General features: G+C 37.8%; 1 protein-coding gene across 4 annotated transcripts in view; it reads right to left on the reverse strand.

Annotated features, from left to right (window-relative positions):
* The window catches only part of LOC133554956 (serine/threonine-protein kinase WNK2), a 56920-nt gene extending 37934 nt beyond the window's left edge, over window positions 1-18986 (reverse strand). Inside the window, exons 1-4 of one of the 4 annotated variants that reach the window (XM_061904287.1) lie at window positions 18433-18986; window positions 17395-18180; window positions 1690-1862; window positions 1318-1538 (exon numbers count right to left, since the gene is read on the reverse strand). In XM_061904287.1, the coding sequence (XP_061760271.1) occupies window positions 1318-1538; window positions 1690-1862; window positions 17395-18009 (1009 nt within the window). In that variant the 5' untranslated portion in view covers window positions 18010-18180; window positions 18433-18986. The remainder of the gene's footprint in view (window positions 1-1317; window positions 1539-1689; window positions 1863-17394; window positions 18181-18432) is intronic. The other 3 variants (XM_061904288.1, XM_061904289.1, XM_061904290.1) reach the window with 3 other exon arrangements.
* Between the last annotated feature and the right edge of the window lie 628 nt (window positions 18987-19614).

Raw genomic sequence — 19614 nt, forward strand, 5'->3', positions numbered from 1 at the left:
TTTTTTTTTTTTTTTTAAAAGGGTAAGAGGGCAAAAATTTAATTTGCAAGCTTAATTGACATGTTGAAAAATACTACATCATCATACAAAATAATAATATAGATTAGATTTATATAGCGATTTTCTAGACACTCAAAGCATTAATGAGCAAGGTACATAAACAGTAAACATATCTTTAGATTAGCCAACTGTGTATGCGAATGTGAATGAATGTATGAATATATAAGTATATGTAACAACCACGTAACAACTGGTTTGCTAGCTAATGACAATCTAGAGAAGAGTAGATTACCCTTCATGACCAGCGTTGGACAATATTTTAAGAAGACAGAAATGCTTAAAATACAATAACAGGGATAAAAGTAAGTTCAACCAATGACCCTCTTATTTAATTGTTCTATCTGTATTATTTTATCATCTCGTTTAATGATAATGTAGCACGCAGCACTTTTATTTTGAAGTTGGACTGTGGTTGGCTTTGTAACACTAAATGTAATGTGACGGTAAGAGAGACACATTCGGATGTAAATAATTGTCTAAGAAAAATTGCTCACATAAGAAATTGTTCTCCTTTTAAAGTTAAAGTACCAATGATTGTCACACACACACTAGGTGGGGTGAAAAGTGTCCTCTGCATTTGACCCATCCCCTTGATCACCCCCTGGGAAGTGAGGGGAGCAGTGGGCAGCAGCGGTGCCGTGCCCGGGAATCATTTATGGTGATTTTAATTTTGATTATTGTTACATTTAATTACTGTATTTCATCTTTTTGGGGGGTATTTTAAATATGCTTAATGTGTTTTGGGTACAGTGTGAGCGACTTAAGAGGTAATTTATGTATGTTATAAAATCCAATTTACACTAAAACTGGACTTCCATCACGGGAGGAACAGATGAGTATTGCACAATAAAAAGGTAGCTTTAGAATTAATCCAATCCAAAACAGTTTTATACAAGATATGTAAGCCCTATCTCTCTATTAGTTTAGGGGTCATTGGCCTGGAAAACGGTGAAGACCATTACTCTAAACTATAGTTTCCCTTTCATAAAGAGATGTTATAACCGCCAATAAGATATAAAATGAGGCACAAAATATTTACAACTTGACATGAAAAACACAAAAAATCCTGTCGCCTCAAGTTCAGCCGTCTTAATATAAGTGGGTGAGCTATGATCCTAATTTAAATCAATATCCATACCACAATTTGGCGATGAGATATGAGTGTGACACCAAATCAACTTTGTTATCCTCAAGGCTAATCTATTTCTCTGCTGTGATCACAATATTTAAATCCAGCAAAAGATTGCAGTGTCTTACCTATGACACTCTTTGCAAAAGAGGCTGCCTTCAGTGTTGCCAGTCCTAAATCTCCAATCTTGACAGACCCTGTAGGTCCAGTGATGAATATGTTATCACATTTCAGGTCCCTATGAATTATGGGAGGAGTTCTTGTGTGGAGAAAGTGAAGGCCTTTCAGGATCTGTCTGCACCAGCTCCTTAGCACCTTGGGCTTCATTACCTTGAACCTCTTCAGATAGCTGCAGAAAGGAATAAGAGCACACTTTCAGGCACTTTGGTTTTGACATATTTTCAGTATATCAGACAGACTTAATTTATTTTGTACAATTTGTGTGGTGTTTCTTCCAACCCATATTTGAAGCTGTTATCAACTTTCTTCAGTCCACTCACGTTTTTAGTGTCCCTGAGGTCATAAGCTCCGTTACTAAAACAATGCACTTCTTCCCTTTGAGCGGAGACTCCCAAAAGTCATAAAAGCGGACAATGTTTGGATGTTGAAGACCTTTCAGCATCTCAGCCTCTTCCTTAAAGCGCTGACGTTCCACTTTTGACAGCTTACGATCCTAAGGAAAAAGGGGAGTTTCGATTAAGAAAGCAATAAATATCATGAATAAGTGACATTAGAATCATTACATTGAAAAAGCCATCACAATAACACAGACAAAGGGAGATCAGCGACTTTTCTAAATGACTCAACATGCGTGTCTGCTCAATGTGAGTAACATAAAATGTCTATTTATTTTTTACCACAACATTTGTAGCTGAAATATATCATAAGTCAATGCAAGTGAATGAGACTGCAAAGGGTGAATGTGTGAGGCTTAATCATCACAACAGTGGCCACACCCTCTCCACACTGCAGCTAGAGGCTTTGTTGTCATCTATCTCCTCAATCTTTCATAATTTTCTTTAATATCTTACCATCTCAACCACTACCTTAAGCTTCCTCCCTTCCCCCATTGCTGCAACCCATGTGCCGCTCTACACCCCTTAAACCAACCACTCCCTTCTAGATCAGCAACAATGCCCTGCACATGAACAACAGAAGGGCTCATCTAGTGGAAACTGCACTGTGTCCCATTCCCTGCCGGGCTGCTGCAAGGAGCAAATTGCTCTAAGGAGTGCCAAGTGTTGCCTTGCTGCATTTTCATTTTTCTCCCCTCATAGCAGCAGTGAATTACATAATGCACAACCCCACCCTCGCAGAGACGGACGACAAAGTATTTTATTATTTTGAACCACAATTACCTCCAGTTAAATAAAACAGTACAAGGCCACGTAGACATAAAAAATTATTTCAAAATGTATCATCATGTGTGAAACGATGTGTAAGTGTGAACCTGACATATCAGGTTTTGTGTGTGGAAATTCGGGGTGGGGATTTTCACTGCACTATTCCGAAGAGTCATGAATAATTCACCTCTGCAGAAACCTTTTTTTCTACTGAGGCAAACTGAGCAAAGGAGGGCTATGTCTTCCCAACATGGCCTGGGTTATCCCCAAAGAACTGCACCTAACATTCACAAAGAGGCGGTATAGAGACGACCTGTATCAAGCAAATTCAAAAAAGGTTTTCCCTTCCCCCACTTGTACCTATTTAGAGTCCAGCTTTCATCATCTTTGCAGTCCTCTAACTGAAATATTTCTTCTTGCCCTCCCAATACCCAATTATATAGTCAGAACACAGTCCCTCATAACAGACAGTGGGGCTTTTACATAATTCAGAGACCACATGTAGGCACTGAGGTATTGTACACAGCAGGGTGAGACACTTGAACAGCGCATGTCGCATAGCTACATAGATAAAGTATGTGCTCTCACGCACATACACACGCACTCTAGAAAAAGGAGCATCCGTCCAGAAAACTTGCTCATTCAATCATCATAGTCATAAAAAACTTTCAGATGGGGCTGAAATTACATCACTGACAGGCAAGATTTTTAATTGTTAGTAGGCGTATGCTTCGACACAATTGCACTGGTGACTAAGCAGAAGGCAAGTAAAGATACACTAACTTGTGAGCAAAGTAGGAAGCAGAATACAGCATCAAATCATGTCAGCCACTATTTCAGCAATCAGAACTGTACAAAATAAAACAAAATGGTAGGTGGTATCTTAGCTAGGGCTGCGGATAGCCGGGATGGCTATGGATATTAATTTTTTTTGTTTTTGTCCTGTTCAGCTACTCAGGCAAATCATATTGTTGGTGTAGATGCCCATATCTGCTGTACGGATTTACTTTACAAAAGAGAAGTGTGGGATACTTCTCTTAATGCCTTAGTTATATTTGACTTTATTAAATTGATTTATTTAATGTTTGGCGCAGCCGGACTGGAGCAGGAGGGGATAGAAAGAAGGGGAAAAAAGGGGGAAATTGAGGGGACAAGAAGGGGATAAGACAGAGACAAGAAAAACAACATCAGCAAATGTACAAATATGATACAAAAAATAATAGTAAAGAACTAGTTACTGAAGTAGCTAGTAATAACACAGACAATGAAAATTATTGCACTACAAACGGAACAATAAAAACAACAATGGAAATAACTGAAAGATAATGAATAATTCATCCATCAATTTTCTACTGCTTTTCCCTTTTGGGTCGCGCTAAAAATAATAATTGCTTCAATTATCAACAATACAATTTTTTGAAATGCAACAATACATGTATATGCGATGAAAACTTGAATTACAAAAGAAAACAGATAAATGAGGGGAAGACAGAAGTAAACTGTATTTATCTTGCAGATTGTTAGAGTGAAAATAAGTTCAGCTTTATCAGTCTGCCGTGTTTTACCCAGTTTACCCTGGGCTAGCAGTAAGTTTAAAACTACTTTTCAGCCACCCAGCTGCTATACTACATTAGCTTAGTTAGCACAGACTATGAGGAGTATATTGTATATTGAATAAGAAAGCTCTTGTATTACAGAAACAGACATGGTATCTGCTGTTATTTGGTGATGTTCATGACCTAGATTTAGGGCTGGGCGATATATCGATCCATCGCAGGTTTGTCTCTGTGCGATATAGAAAATAACTATATCGTGAAATTTGAGTATACGTTCTCACGCAGTTGCTTTTAGCTGCAGGCATTACACTATAGGCTCTTCTCGCTCTTTGTGGTCTCTCCTTGTCACAGAGACATAAAACAAGCGCACCTTCTTACATACGTCACATACGTATACGCCCTTAGCAGCATGGGTAACATTAGCTGTGGTGCGGGTGGTAATACGAGAGAAAGACAGTGCGAATCTGGTAACAAATGAAGGAAGAAGTAATTCCCAAGAAAAAGAGCACGGGGTTCATCGTCTGGCGCTGGTTTGGCTTCAAGTGGGAATATGTCGAACAGACAACTGTAATTTGTCAAGTGTGGTGCAAACGTAGCATTACTGCTACGTCATCATTTGAAAAGTCACCTGCTAGAGAATGAAGAGTGCTTACTCCGCATTTCAACATCTGCGTTCGGTGCCACACCAACAAAATGCCGAGGCAACCATTTCCACATCAACACCGTATTGAAAAAATAGTCAACAGAAGGAGATAACGTCCGCAGGAACCTACCACATAGCGAAGGGCTACACTATTTGATTTCCTATCATGCAGCTCATTTTTATTTGACAGTTATTGAAATATCTTGTCTGACATCATGCACAAACGTGCACTTTTTTTCTTTCAACCTATTGTAGTAGTGTTCTGTACAAAAAGTTCACTTTAATTTAGTGTTGTTTTGATATGTTATCTTAGTGACATCATGCACAAACGTGCACTCATAGCTTGTTTTAAAATGTCTCTGACAATCTTGCACTTTCTGTTTTGACTTTACATGAATGTTTGTGCCACTGCTTAATAACTGTTTAATAAATACAGTTCTGGTAAATTGACTTAGTTGTGATTTCCCTCTCTGCATGAAAGTTTAAAATTAGCATATATTAATGCAGTATGAACATGAATGTTTTAATGTAGACACATAGAATCATCATACTGGTGTGATTATATGCATCAGGGCATATAGTATGCTCCTGCCTTGAATTACTGCCGGGTCAAACTCTCTTCGCAAAATAATTAGCGCAAGCTTAGTATTACCCGCCTGGTCAAACTCGTGACGTCACGAGTGACACTTGCCCTGTCATCATTTTCAAAATGGAGGAGGCTGATTTCAATACCGGTAATTTGAAATCACATAAAGGGAAGATGATTAAGAGTTATTCAGTAGGATATTAAGGTTCAAGCTTACATCACACTCCAATTTTTACTGCATGGCTTCAGTAAGTGCCGGAGTGAGAAGAGGTTTTAAAATAATTAGTGCATGCTTACTTTTACCACATGTCTTTGATAAGCGCAGGAGTGAGAGGAGGTTTTAAATTTATTAGTGCCCCGGCGGCAATTCAAGGAAATACGGTAAGCCAAATTATTGAGATATATGTTGTGTATCGGGCCTTGGCTTAAAAATATTGAGATATTAAAAAAAGGCCATATCGCCTAGCCCTACCTTGATGTAAATAGAGGTTTCCGGTTAGAAGAAATAGCAAAGCAACACACATGGTGACGAGCATGCAGAGAGAAAAAGGATGCAAGTCACCTGGCATACATTTAGCTCAATTTACACTATACATGATGAGTTACCATATAGTGCCGAGCAACCTGGCTATTAATGTGTGTATCAAATAACTGATTGTGTGGCTAATTTGCACAAGAGTACAAGCAGACTTTGCTTTACATGCATACATGTCTATTTCTAAAAGGGCTGTCAAAATTAATTAACTAATGTGGGTTAATCCATCCTCATCATTAACCTGATTACATTTTTAACACAAATAATCCATCTGCAGCGCTGAGTGACTTAAAATCTCTAATCTGCCGACGGCAGTTACGACCTTACCCACATAAGTATGTCTGTCACACTGTGGCGTCATAGTGGGCCCACTGTTAACAAAGACTGAAAAACACAGCGTTGAGAAGCATACAACCCTGTCGGTAAATCTCACGCTTAAATACCTGAACATTGGAATTTGACACTTTGGTTGTGTTTATAACATTTATAGGTCAGAAACAAGGAAAATCATCTAACCTTTAAGTCTATATATACCGTATTCCCTTCTTGAGTATTTTTAATTTGGGTAAAAATGGAAGCTATCTAGTTGTGAGAAATCAAAAAATTAATCCACAGCAACCTTGTCATTAATGTAATAAATTATTTGAAAGCATAATTAAAGACAATAGAATAAAGACAAAATATATCATGTATTGTAGTGGCTTTTTTTCCCAAACCATTGATCATTGCACATTTTCTGTATTGTGATTACTAACCAAATATATTGTGACACTATCACATGTAAATTACTGTCATTTCCACCCCCTTCTGCAAACCCTGTGAACCCACAAGCCAGTGGGACTTATTGTTGAAAGCAGTGCCTGTCTTATTAGGTCTTACTTGGATTAAGATACTAAAACTTCCTATGACTTCAACTAAATGCTAATGCTTACACATACTTATTCGACCCATGTATTTCCAATAACTATACATACTTTCTACCTCAATTGAGCGAGTACTAATATTCAATGGCCATAACTGCAGAATGAGGAAAAGGTTGCCTCAAAAGGCAGCAGCAATACTTAAGTTCCGCATTACAAGACACAAAGCCATGTAGTTTCACACCACACCATACACACATAACATATTAAAATTTTAGCCTAATATCTTCAAATAATCATTTCTACAGGTTATGTAATTACACAGTGCACAAAATGTGTTGGTTTTTATTAACAAAATAACAGAAAGTGAATTAGTAATTAACTTAATATTTTCTTTGGCAAATTAGTTATTTTGATCATTCATAAGGAGGACAATGGTCTTTAAAAAATGATGGGCAGGTCACTGTATGTGTGCAGCATAACTAGGCATATTTATGCAGAATAGACTTAATGTGGACAAAAAAAGCAGTTACCATGAGTAGAACCTAAGGCACGACAGCTGGTGGTGATGTCGTTAACACACAAACGCACACACTAAACAATATAATTAGCAATGAATAACTGTGGTGCTGCGATACAGAGGGTGGTAATTTTACCCATCTGCTCTGATGATGAGACAAATTGGTCAAAGATGCTCCTTGTGTAAAAGCTATCATGTATTGGTGCCGGCCAGTGCAGCAGGCACTGTTTTGTAAAACAACGGTAACTAAAGCCAACTACTGCCATAGTAAATAACAAATTTAATGGAGTGTTAATTTTGACATCGACATCGAACTAAAGCCACACTTTGGTTTGTTTTCCTTGCATAATTACACAATAGCTTTGTGAGAAGGTCAACAAAAGTGACACATATAAGAGAGCGTAAACAAGAAACAGCATTAATTCTATGTGATTATCAAAATGTATTTTAATTTACAAAGCAATTATTAGAATTGGGTGTTGTGATAAATACCTCCTTATTGCGCCATCTGACTGAACAGATATTTATCTTACTCGCAGGAACACTGGTGTGAATGATCGACAGGCATAGCCACAGGTTACTAACAGAATGGTGAGCTGCATGCAATGTGTTGCCTGATTTTGAGTACCTAACAAAAAAGGGTCAAATAATATTTGCTTCACCTCTTGATATTTTTACAAGAGTGCAATTCAGATACTATGCCTCTATTTAATGATACATGACTACATAATAGCATTAGGACAATGACGATACTTTTGGAGTATATCTGCCCGATTGTAGCTGAGATAGGCACAGCGCCCCCTGCAACCCCAAAGGGAATAAGCGGTAAAAAATGGATGGATGGATGAATGTTTTGTAAATAAAATGAAATCAAAATATTGCCTTGCCAGTCATGTAAATAAAACCTAAAAAGTCATCTCTATTTTCTTGATGTCAAAGTAGCTCTAATAGTGATGTAAAGTTGAAAACCCATGGTCCAAGCTAGGGCTATTCAACTGGCGGTCTAGGGGCCAAATCTGTACACCATAACATACTGAAACAGAGTTCAGTTTAAAACTTAGGAGACAAACATTTTTGCAGCAGATTTCTGAAAAAACTAGAGCGCTCCTGTTGAATAGAGGAATTTGGACCACTGTAAACACATTGGCACATTCCTGCGTTGATATTTCGCCTTTTTCTTTCTTTCTTTTCTTAGTTTATTTCGAACATGAATATTTACAACACAATACATCAGACGATACAATATTACCTCACATCTCATCATGCCCAAAAAGGAGTATGAAGAAGCAAAGCTTATTTAATCCTACCCCTTTCCCACGTCAGAGCGCCCACAAATACATACATTCAGCTACTGACCCTCTTTACAGCAAAATAACAACCGTGATTGAGCAATACAACAGTTCTGTAACATGTAATTAACTAATCCAGTCATTACCAACATACTGAGATGAAGAATATCTTATTTTCAATAAGGTTGAAAGTTTTTCTCCTAATTCTTCGTCTTTGTACTTTGTAAGCACTATTAATTTTAGCAGCCTCTTAAACTGGATCATATTAGTACAATGTTTCACTTCTTTACTTAATCCATTCCATAATTTAATTCCACATACCGATATGCTAAAGGTTTTAAGTGTTGTACATGCATACAAATGTTTTAAAATAGATTTTCCTCTAAGGTTATATTTTTCCTCTTTAGTTGAGAAGAATTGTTGTTCATTCTTTGGTAGCAGGTTATAGTTTGCTTTGTACATAATTTTAGTTGTTTGCAATTTTACCAAATCATTGAGCTTTAATATTTTTGATTAAAAAAAATAAAGGGTTTGTATGTTCTCTACATCCAACATTATGTATTATTCTAATTGATCTTTATTGTAACAGTTAACGAATGTAGCGCACATTTGTAGTTATTTCCCCATATTTCTGCACAATAACTCAGATATGGTAACACTAGCAAGCAGTAGAGAATATAAAGTTATTTTTGGCCCAGGACGTATTTTGCTTTATTCATTATTGAAATGTTTTTTGCCACCTTATGTTGTATGTTTTGTATATGAGATTTCCAGTTTATTTTATCATCTATTAATACTATCAAAAATGTGGTTTGTTTTACCCTTTCAATATCTATTCCGTCTATTTGTATTCCTGTCTGATGCTCTTTTCTACTGTTACCAAATAGCATTATTTTAGTTTTACTGAGATTCAAAGATAGTCTGTTTTTATCAAACCATTTTTTAAATTTGTTAATTTCTTTTGTTATTATTCGTATTATCTTCTGTGTGTTCTCTCCTGAACAGAAAGCAGTTGTGTCATCTGCAAATAAAACTAACTTTAAGTCCTTTGTAACTTTAGAAATGTCGTTTATATAAAGATTAAACAATCTTGGTCCCAGTATTATTCCTGGGGTACACCACAAGATACATCCAACCGTTAACATATTTCCACCCATCTTCACATATTGCTTCCTGTTGGTTAAATAGCTTCTTACCCATATGCTTGTTCTATGCTTGCTGGCAAGCATAGAACACTGGGGTCCAAACTTGTGATTTTCATAATAAGCCATTCCTCAAAATACCCCATTAACTCCTCTCCATTTGGGCAGTTACATTTTTTTTTTGTTATGTGATTTATGTAACTAAGGTGTTGCTGTAACTTGTTTACTTGAGATGCAGTCAGTGGTTGTTTGTTCAACTTCTTTAGTAGTAGTATTCCTCTAGCTTCCATTTTAGGTCATCTCTTTTTCATCATTTGGGCTTTTCAACTGGTGGCTCGTGAGTTCAGTAAATTCAAAACACTGATGAGAGACTCACATTTTTCCAGAAGGCCCTTAAAAAACCAGAGCGTTCCTGTAACTGACTAAATAAATAGACCAAAATCAAATGACTACTTTAGAGGACGCTGGTTCTCCAGGATATACAAAATACAAATTATAGTAAAGGAAGAAGTGAACACCCCCCCACCCAAGAGAAAAAAAATCCTTCTCTTTTTTCTGATTTTATTCTGCCAGAAGTAACCAACTGCTGTATTAAGTGGGATAAAGAAAGTAGACATGTCAACCATGACCTCATATTTTACACACCATGAGCATATATGAGATGTAAATATAAATACAAATATAAATGTACAAATATTATGGTATAGCCTAACACCACCAAGAAATAGATTATATATACACATAGATTTACATGTAAATATAACCTTTAAAAAAAGGTTCCAGTACCGAGAACCACAGGCCACACAGCATCATGGGGCAACTTTGAGGCAATTATAGCAGGCTGTAATGTGTGTGACCTTGTTATAAAGCTGCATATCATACAACATATTTACATAAAGGTGAAATTCAGTGGGTGAGTCTTTCGAACAAGCCATAGCAATGCCACTGAACACATTATTGAGTTTTACCCTTTGTCTGAGGTGGAGGACACAGGTATTCCAGAAGATGGAGCCAATGATGAACACATCAGTCGGCAGCGACACTGACTGCTTATTCACCCATGGGTCTTAAAGTGTCAAACCTGGCTTTAACCAGCAATCCACTCAGAATTTCAAACTTTATTGTGCTGTCAGAAGGGTTTTATCTGTGTATTAAACATAAGGAGAAAGTAAAGCACTGCCAAATCATCATAATCATTTCCAGTTAAGAGTTCGGACCTTCACTTTCAATTATCCAGATTTGCTGGAAGCACTCCAAGAGGACTCATAATGTCACAGCTATGATGTCATTGCCAGCTACACAAGCCAAGAACTAGGTTTTGCTTTACAGGGTTTTTAACCTTTCTGATCTCAAGGCCCAACTTTTCCACAACACAGGGCCCTGAGGCCCAATCAAACAACAACACTGAACTAGTAATCTTACTCTTGTTCTTAAATTGTATTAAATAATCACATCTGACCTACTTACAGCTCAATAGGATCAACCTTGTGAAATTATATTAAACCATTTATTGAAGGGAAAGTGCACTTTTTGGGAAATGGGCCTATAATTCACAATCTTTATGAGACAAGAACACATTTTTTTAATGTATTCTGGTTTGTAAAAAAACTTAAATAAAAATCAGCTTACAATGGAGTCAATGGGAAGTCCGCTGTTACGCCTATAAAGACCTCTAAATAACCATCCAAAAAGTGTCAACAATACTCTATTACATTATGTGACCTGTATATTAATCAAGTATTACTGATATTGTCATTACAGGACTTGTTTTAGCAGCACATTGATCACAGAGAGATAACTTCCTTATGCTTCTATGTTGAAGTCATCGGCTGGTGAGCTGCTTCCTCGCCTCGGAGCTTGCGAAGTTAGTTCTAGATTGTAAATCATGCCTCTCACCTGTATAATAAAAGGATGAGCACATCATCCGACAAATTGGTCAACTTTGACAGCCAATTTGGACCTGGCAAAGGCATAAAAAACCTGAAAATACGAGAATTATGAGTCACTCTTCATCTATACAGGAATATAACAACATACTAACAACATTCTAACGCATCGATGCTAACTATGCGTTAGTGAAATTATTGTCACCGTATGCTTAAAATTGGCAAAATATGTGAATTATCCATGTTATTATGAATGTGCCTGTTACTACATGACCTATACACTTACATCATGTAAATAAAACCTTGATTAATAAGGTTGTTTTTTTAAATAAACTGTCAAAGATTTTCTGCAAATAAATACACATCTTCATCACTCTAGTCATAATTTTTGCACCTAACAAAATTCTCTATGCGCAGCTCTGATACCCCGGCCCATTGCAAGTTTGTGTGTCTTAAATATGTGCTCATATGTGCTTAATGTTGCTCGAGTTTTTTTCTGGTCTCAAACTTCTTTGATATTGTCATTACTTCCACAAGTGGTGGAAAACTGTACTAAAACTGAATTCTGCAAGGCCTTTTCAATCTCAAAATGAAATATTTAAATGTAATGTTAAAAAGGAGTTTTTACACTTTTTTTTAACAAAATTTTTTTTACTTAAAATGGATACACACCAATTTGGCCCGCCGTGTAATTTCATTTGGCCCTTGAGGCAATATCAAATTAACAATAGAGCTGGCCCGCCGGAATTATACAGTGGCAGTGTCGCTGTAACACCGCATTGACCGCTAATACTCATACTGGCCAACCCTCCCGATTTTCCAGGGAGACTCCCAAATTTCAGTGCCTCTCCTGAAAATTCTCCGGGGGCAACCATTCTCCCGTATTCCTCCCGATTTCCACCTGGGCAAAAATATTGGGCGGCGTGCCTTAATGGTGCTGCCTTAAGCGTCCTCTAGGACTTTCCGTCACGTCCGCTTTTCCAACATAGAAACAGCGTGCCGGCCAAGTCACACAATATATGCGGCTTATACACACACACAAGTGGATGCGAGGCATACTTGATCAACAGCCATACAGGTCACACTGAGGGTGGCCCTATAAACAATTTTAACACTGTTACAAATATGGGCCACACTGTGAACCCACACCAAACAAGAATGACAAACACATTTCGGAGAACATCCGCACCGTAACACAACATAAACACAACAGAACAAATACCCAGAACCCCTTGCAGCACTAACTCTTCCGGGACGCTACAATATACACCCCCACACCACCAAACCCTGCCCACCTGAGGTTGCCTCAGCTCAAAGCCTGAGCCCTGACATTAATGAACTAGCATCCAAGAAAAGATACCAGGTATCTGTCTTGGGCACATCGGATTAAATCAGTGCGTCGCAAAAAGGCCTGAATTAAAAGGCCTGAATTGTTGATTTATTCATTATTTTACTTTCAAATTTATTAGCCTGTGTAAAAAGTTAATGTTGATATTTGCCCCAGAAAGCTGCAAATATAAAAGAGGCATTCATTTTTTTCTTTAAATTGTATTTAATATGCCAGTGATGTTTTTTGCGTTCGTTTTTTGAAAGTTAATTTTGCACTATTAAGTTATATAAGCGTTGCTTGTTCCATATTCAGTGCAAAAGAAAATTAGCGTAGCAAACTGAGCAATAATTAATGCTTTATTCATGCACTTTCTTTTGCTACTTCAAAGCTTGAATATTTGATTCATTCATTATTTTTTTTTTTCAAATTTATGATTAGCCTGTGGAAAAAGTTTTTTTTTATATGTACCTCAGAAGGCTGCAAAAAGAAAAGAGGCATTCAATATTTATTTGAATTTTATTTGATATGCCATTGATATTTTTAATTATTATTATTATTTAAAACTCGATCTTGCATGTCATTATAAAGTTATATAAGCCTTATTTGTTCAATATTCAATGCAAAACCTGTTTGGGTCCCTATTAAAAGGTTAATTTGTTCAACCTTGGCCTGCGGCTTTGTTCAGTTTAAAATTTTGGCCCACTCTGTATTTGAGTTTGACACCCCTGATTAATCATCAATTGTTTGGCTTCACGGTGGAAGAGGGGTTAGTGCGTCTGCCTCACAATACGAAGGTCCTGCAGTCCTGGGTTCAATCCCAGGCTCTGGATCTTTCTGTGTGAAGTTTGCATGTTCTCCCCGTGAATGCGTGGGTTCCCTCAGGGTACTCTGGCTTCCTCCCACTTCCAAAGACATACACCTGGGGATAGGTTGATTGGCAACACTAAATTGGCCCTAGTGTGTGAATGTGAGTGTGAATGTTGTCTGTCCATCTGTGTTGGCCCTGCAATGAGATGGCGACTTGTCCAGGGTGTACGCCGCCTTCCGCACGATTGTAGCTGAGATAGGCGCCAGAAAATGGATGGATGTTTGGCTTTTAAAAATTGATCGCAACTATATATTTTTTTTAATCAACCAGCTAGAGTATAAATGAGAACAAATAGCATGGACTGAAAAAATTAACAACAAATATTTTTATTAGATTCATTTTTGTCAACCTCATAATTAAAATGCTAAATATATTGCAGGATAAGAATGTCAGAGTTTTGTTTTGCAAACTGTCTATTAGAAGTAGTTTTATTATGTGCCACAAGGGAGGAATAAAATACAGCAAACTGCAAATTGCTTCCTGTTCCACATCCAATATTCTACAGACATGGTTACACATGATGACATCACCATCCAAATGAAGTCATCCAGCATCTGCCAGTGTCTCAAAACCTTTTGCAAATGTTTGGAAATACCATGCTTTCTCAAAAACATTGTACGAGTTGATGCCCTCCAAAAAAAATGGGGTCATATTTATCAGTACACCAAACAATGAATGGCCATTCTGCCTCAAGACGATCAATCACTAATCTCTAGAGCAGTGGTTCAATTCCCAACAGCTCCTGTCTATGTTCTTGAGTGTCCTTGAGCAAGTCACAAGACACAGCAGCAGATGAGCATACTAAAACAGAAAGGCAATACATTGAAAAGTACATATTGCTTGCGCTTAGAAGTTGTGCAAGAATACTGAAAGAATAATATTTACAGTGCTGGTTTTCTGACTTTGAAAGAACCAGTCATGCCTACTTTTGTACTAAGCCTTCTAGGGGATAGAAGCCCATATATAATCCTAAAAAGCAGGTTTTAAATGACTGAACTAATTATTAGTTAGAGGGGCTGTTTTTAACTTGCTCACAGTTACATTTTTAAATCGAAAAAATGCAACAAGAAAAACCACAAACTAGCTTATGTTACCATTGGCTATAACGTTACTAAGTACAAGCATGCGTCCCTGAGGCATAACTCTCTGAAACTTAATTTTATAGTAAAAATTATACATTGTGTTTAAAATCAGAGTAACTATGCAACCATTGGTTGCCTATAATAGTTATTGACGTCATCATTTGTGTTTTTCCAGAGATAAACCTACTGAATACGCTTAATATTCCGATTAATCAACTCATCTTTAAGATCGTCAACTAAAATTAGTCGGCAGTTGCAGCCCCACTAACTAGCAAAAAAAACTTAGTTGTCAACAGACCAGACAAGCGCTGTTTTAACACACCACTCAGCACAGATGTGATTTCCTGTACACACTACACAGTATCACCAAATGCTAGTTTAGCCACCAAGAGAACACAACTAGACTTTCAACAAAGACTTCATTTCATCAATTATTAATATCCATCCATCCATCCATTTTCTACCGCTTATTCCCCTTTGGGGTCGTGAGGGGCGCTGGTGATCTCAGCTACAATCGGGCGGAAGGCGGTGTACACCCTGGACAAGTCGCCACCTTATCGCAGGGCCAACACAGATAGACAGACAACATTCACACTCACATTCACACACTAGGTCCAATTGTGTGTTGCTAATCAACCTATCCCCAGGTGCATGTCTTTGGAAGTGGGAGGAAGCTGGAGTACTCGGAGGGAACCCACGCATTCACGGGGAGGACATGCAAACTCCACACAGAAATATCCCGAGCCCGGCATTGAACCCTGACTACTCAGGACCTTCGTATTGTGAGGCACACGCACTAACCCCTCTTCCACCGTGAAGCCCCAATTATTAATATGAATGTCATGATAAATAAACCCACGCTTCAACTGCCCAATGCTGTGCGCTTTCATATTGATTCAATGAGCTTTATTTGATGTCAACGTTAAGGGGACATAATGAAATTAAATAAAAATTTTAAAAATCAAAAACTGCGGTGGCGGTGATAAAAAATACTTTGTATTCTGGCTGCCATTTTGTTTTGGTCAGACGGCATCTGTAATAAATTTTGAATTGTATTAATTTAATTTCAGATGCATTTTTAATATGTATTAATAAATAAATTAATTAATTATAACCAATTCCATATAATACTATGCTCAAAAGGAGTTTAACACTACACTTTGAGAAAAAGAAGATAAGAAACATAAACATTTGTTTAGTTGGGGCTCCATTGCTTTTCCATGAGACCCACTCAAATCATGACCTGTGTGTACTGAGGAAACACTACATTGAAAATCAAATAACATCACTATATAAAAGTGTTTTAAGACAGCAGTAAAGTTGGCAGTAATAACAATATCAAACAAACAGAAGTCTAGAGCTAAAGTCATATAGAAGTTTTTGAAGTACAAAAATTATGACAAAATCAGAGAAGCTCTATTTTCTTTTGCACTTAACGGTATTGACAGTTTATTTAAGAAACATATATAATATCATTTATTTTCAATATTGTTAGCATGTATTTATTTTATCACTTCGTAATTGTATATTCATTTATTTTCCATCAGTTTTTATGAGTCTCTTCTTTTGGAGTATATTTAATTAGTATTTATTTTTGTAAATCAGCCTATTAAACTAATTAGGCTAAACATAAATAATGAATCCTTCCGATTATAATCAAGAGTAAGATTATTATTATTATTACTAATTCAGTGTTAATATTTAAGCGGGGCCCTATCGCCCCGTAGTAGAAAAGTTGGGCTCCAATGTATAAAAGATTAATAACCCCTGGTTTAAGAGAACATACAGTATATATATACATAAATATATATATATATTAACATGTCATTAAAGTGTTTTTAGCTATTTATTTTGTCACAGTTACAAATTTTTGAAAAAAATTGCCCAGTTTAGCAAATTACAAGCTTTCCTTTAAGAAACTAAAATGTCAATGCAGAATCTGCCAGAAATTGATTCAAATTCCTAACAGGAATTTGATGCAAATATGTTAAATTAAAGTCCCCTAAGTTTTGAACTCGATTTGGTGTCATTCCATTCCCAGCCCTTATTGATTACAAAAATCCCATTTAATTATATAACTTTAAACATTAACCCTAGTTTATCTCTAAATTGGTTCCAGGCCTGATCATGGTAAATTAATTTTCGCAAATTAATAAATATAAACAAAACATTTTCATAGAGCATAAACACCGGTTTACAACTTTCTAAACACTATTTTTACCATTGATATTTTTAGTTCAATTAGCCATGTTTATGCTAAAAAATGATTTATAGGCCACCAATTCACTGAATAAACTGTTTTTTTTTTCAATCCACAATAAAGTGAAGCCAAAAACTTTGAAACGCCATGTGGCGAGGCCAGGACGAATGTAGTGCTGCTAATGTCTGTTGTTGAAGACTTGACGTTTAAATTGGATCATATGCAAGGAAGCGTGCATTATAGATATCATGACAGAGTAAAGCTGTTTGGAATACATTGTATTGTAATGGAATACAATACAATATTTGGGAGAGATTTGTTTCAGCCTTTAGTAGCTGCATTGCTACACAACAGACAGCTTTTACCTGCAGCTCACACCAAGCAACCTCCACCCAGGTTTCAGTATCCAGGCCCTTGTAGACGGTCTTAAAGGACCCTCTCCCAAGCTCAATGTCGAACTTGAGGAAACGTCCTCCAGGAGATGTGGAAACAGCCTTCATCTCTGCCTCTTCCTCGGTCTCCTCGCTGGCGGCCTTGATGGTGGTTTTGCCCACATCACCGCTTGTTGCAGTCAATACATCTCTTCCACTTTTTACCTTATCCTCATCAGATTTGGCACTTTCTGCTGCACTGTCTTTTAGCCTACATTGACTCTCAGTGCTGGAGTCCTCCTGTATACCACCACTTGCCCCTCGTGTCCTGCCAACGATTGTTCGCAAGTTTATTTTAAGGAGCCTGTGATCACATTCAGAGGCCTCATAGGACTGCTCATCTGTGTCCGAGAACCACAGACTTCTCCTGATGAATCTCTGATGCACAAGCTTCTGATAACTGAATGAAGGGTCGCTGCTGCCTCTCACCACTGAGTCCTGAAGGCTTCTATCCTCCACAGCGTTAGACATACTTGTTTGCAGTTTACATTGTGATTGATGATTCCATTCCGGGTGATCCTCTGAGTTTGAATTCGCTTCCGGTTCCATGCTGATTCAAGAGTTTTGTCACTTTGGTGTACAGGTCATAGGGTCCATGAGAAGACTTTCCAAAGTGCAGTTTATAAATGAATACCTGCAGCTTCCACTCGGTGACGCAGTTGGCCAACAGACACGCACCTCCAACAACACGGGCATGGATGACACAAGCGAGATGAAGAGCTGCAAAAAACAATGATGCCAGAGTGTGAGAAATACAGTTATAGCTCTGTGGGTAACTTGAATCACTTGGAATTCTGAAATAACAGGGTGAGAAGGAAGCAGGTGAATAAATTAAGCGCACCTCAGCAGAAACTACACTGGGCAGGGTGGAGCACGAACTAGTAATTAGCGGTATCGTTTTAAAAACGACGACACATCTACAACCATATTCACAAAGATTTTACGTGGATTTCAGAATAAGACACGGCTTACCTTGGTGGGGGGAGAAGACGCACTCCAACAACCTGCTTTCAACCGACGCTAAAGATGGGCGGCATCATCAAATTGGCTAAAGGTAAAATCGCCATTAATCCGCGACGAAATGAGGATTATCTGCATATCAGTGTCACTTCCTCAGCAGCGACACGACAGTCAACCGTAGGCTTCAAAACTGACCCCCAAACCCCCATGTCGATTAAAATAGGAATATTGCTCGCATGTATCTACTTTCCCTCTCGTCGCATCCCTCCCATAGTCTTGAAAGGTGGAGAAGAATGATATTCCACTCGACAGATATATCACCGCCCGTCTCCGCTGGGGCTCGGTAGCACCGGCGTGGCACACAAATGTACCCCCATTCAGCTCGCCTAGCTCCACGCCCCTGGATGCTAACTAGCGGGCGGGCCGTCCAATCACACAAAACCAGAGCTGGACGAGACGCAGCACCGCGTGGAAATACATCAGAATTCACCGCAAATGTACAAAAAAAAAGGTCCCGGGACTTCCGAGTGGCCGCCACGCCCTTAAATGTCATCCAAACTCCACACTTAGTTCAGCATCTTCCTTTCAAATCCTCACCTTGTGCTAGGGGATGGTGCGCAGGGACAGTTCATGTGGAGTTAGAGCCATGCGATTAATAATAAATGCTATTGTGCAGTGTCTTATCTTCAGGGGCGTTAGTATCTGGCCCTGAGGGGTAGCCATGTGACATTCGCGAACGGATTCCCAACTGGGAGTCGTTTGTTCGCGAGCCGTTATAGGAAAAAAAAATGGAAGAGTGAGTTGTAGCCTGTGGTCGCTACTACTGGTAAGACCGGTGGCGACCAGAGGCACCGCTGTGGTCCCTCTAGGTCAGTGGTTCTTAAATGGGGGTACGCGTACCCCTGAGGGTACTTGAAGGTATGCCTAGAGGTACGTGACATTTTTTAAAAATAGTCTAAAAATAGGAACAATTCAAAAATAATTTATAAATATATTTATTGAATAAAACTTCAACACAATATGAATGTAAGTTCATAAAGTGTGAAAAGAAATGCAACAATGCAATATTCAGTGATGACAGCTCGATTTTTTGTGGACATGTTCCATGAATATTGATTTTAAAGTTTTCTTTTTTTGTGAAGAAATGTTTAGAATGCAGTTCATGAATCCAGATGGATCTCTATTACAATCCCC

Source organism: Nerophis ophidion, linkage group LG06 (genome assembly GCF_033978795.1).
Source record: "Nerophis ophidion isolate RoL-2023_Sa linkage group LG06, RoL_Noph_v1.0, whole genome shotgun sequence".
Taxonomy (NCBI): Eukaryota; Metazoa; Chordata; class Actinopteri; order Syngnathiformes; family Syngnathidae; genus Nerophis; species Nerophis ophidion.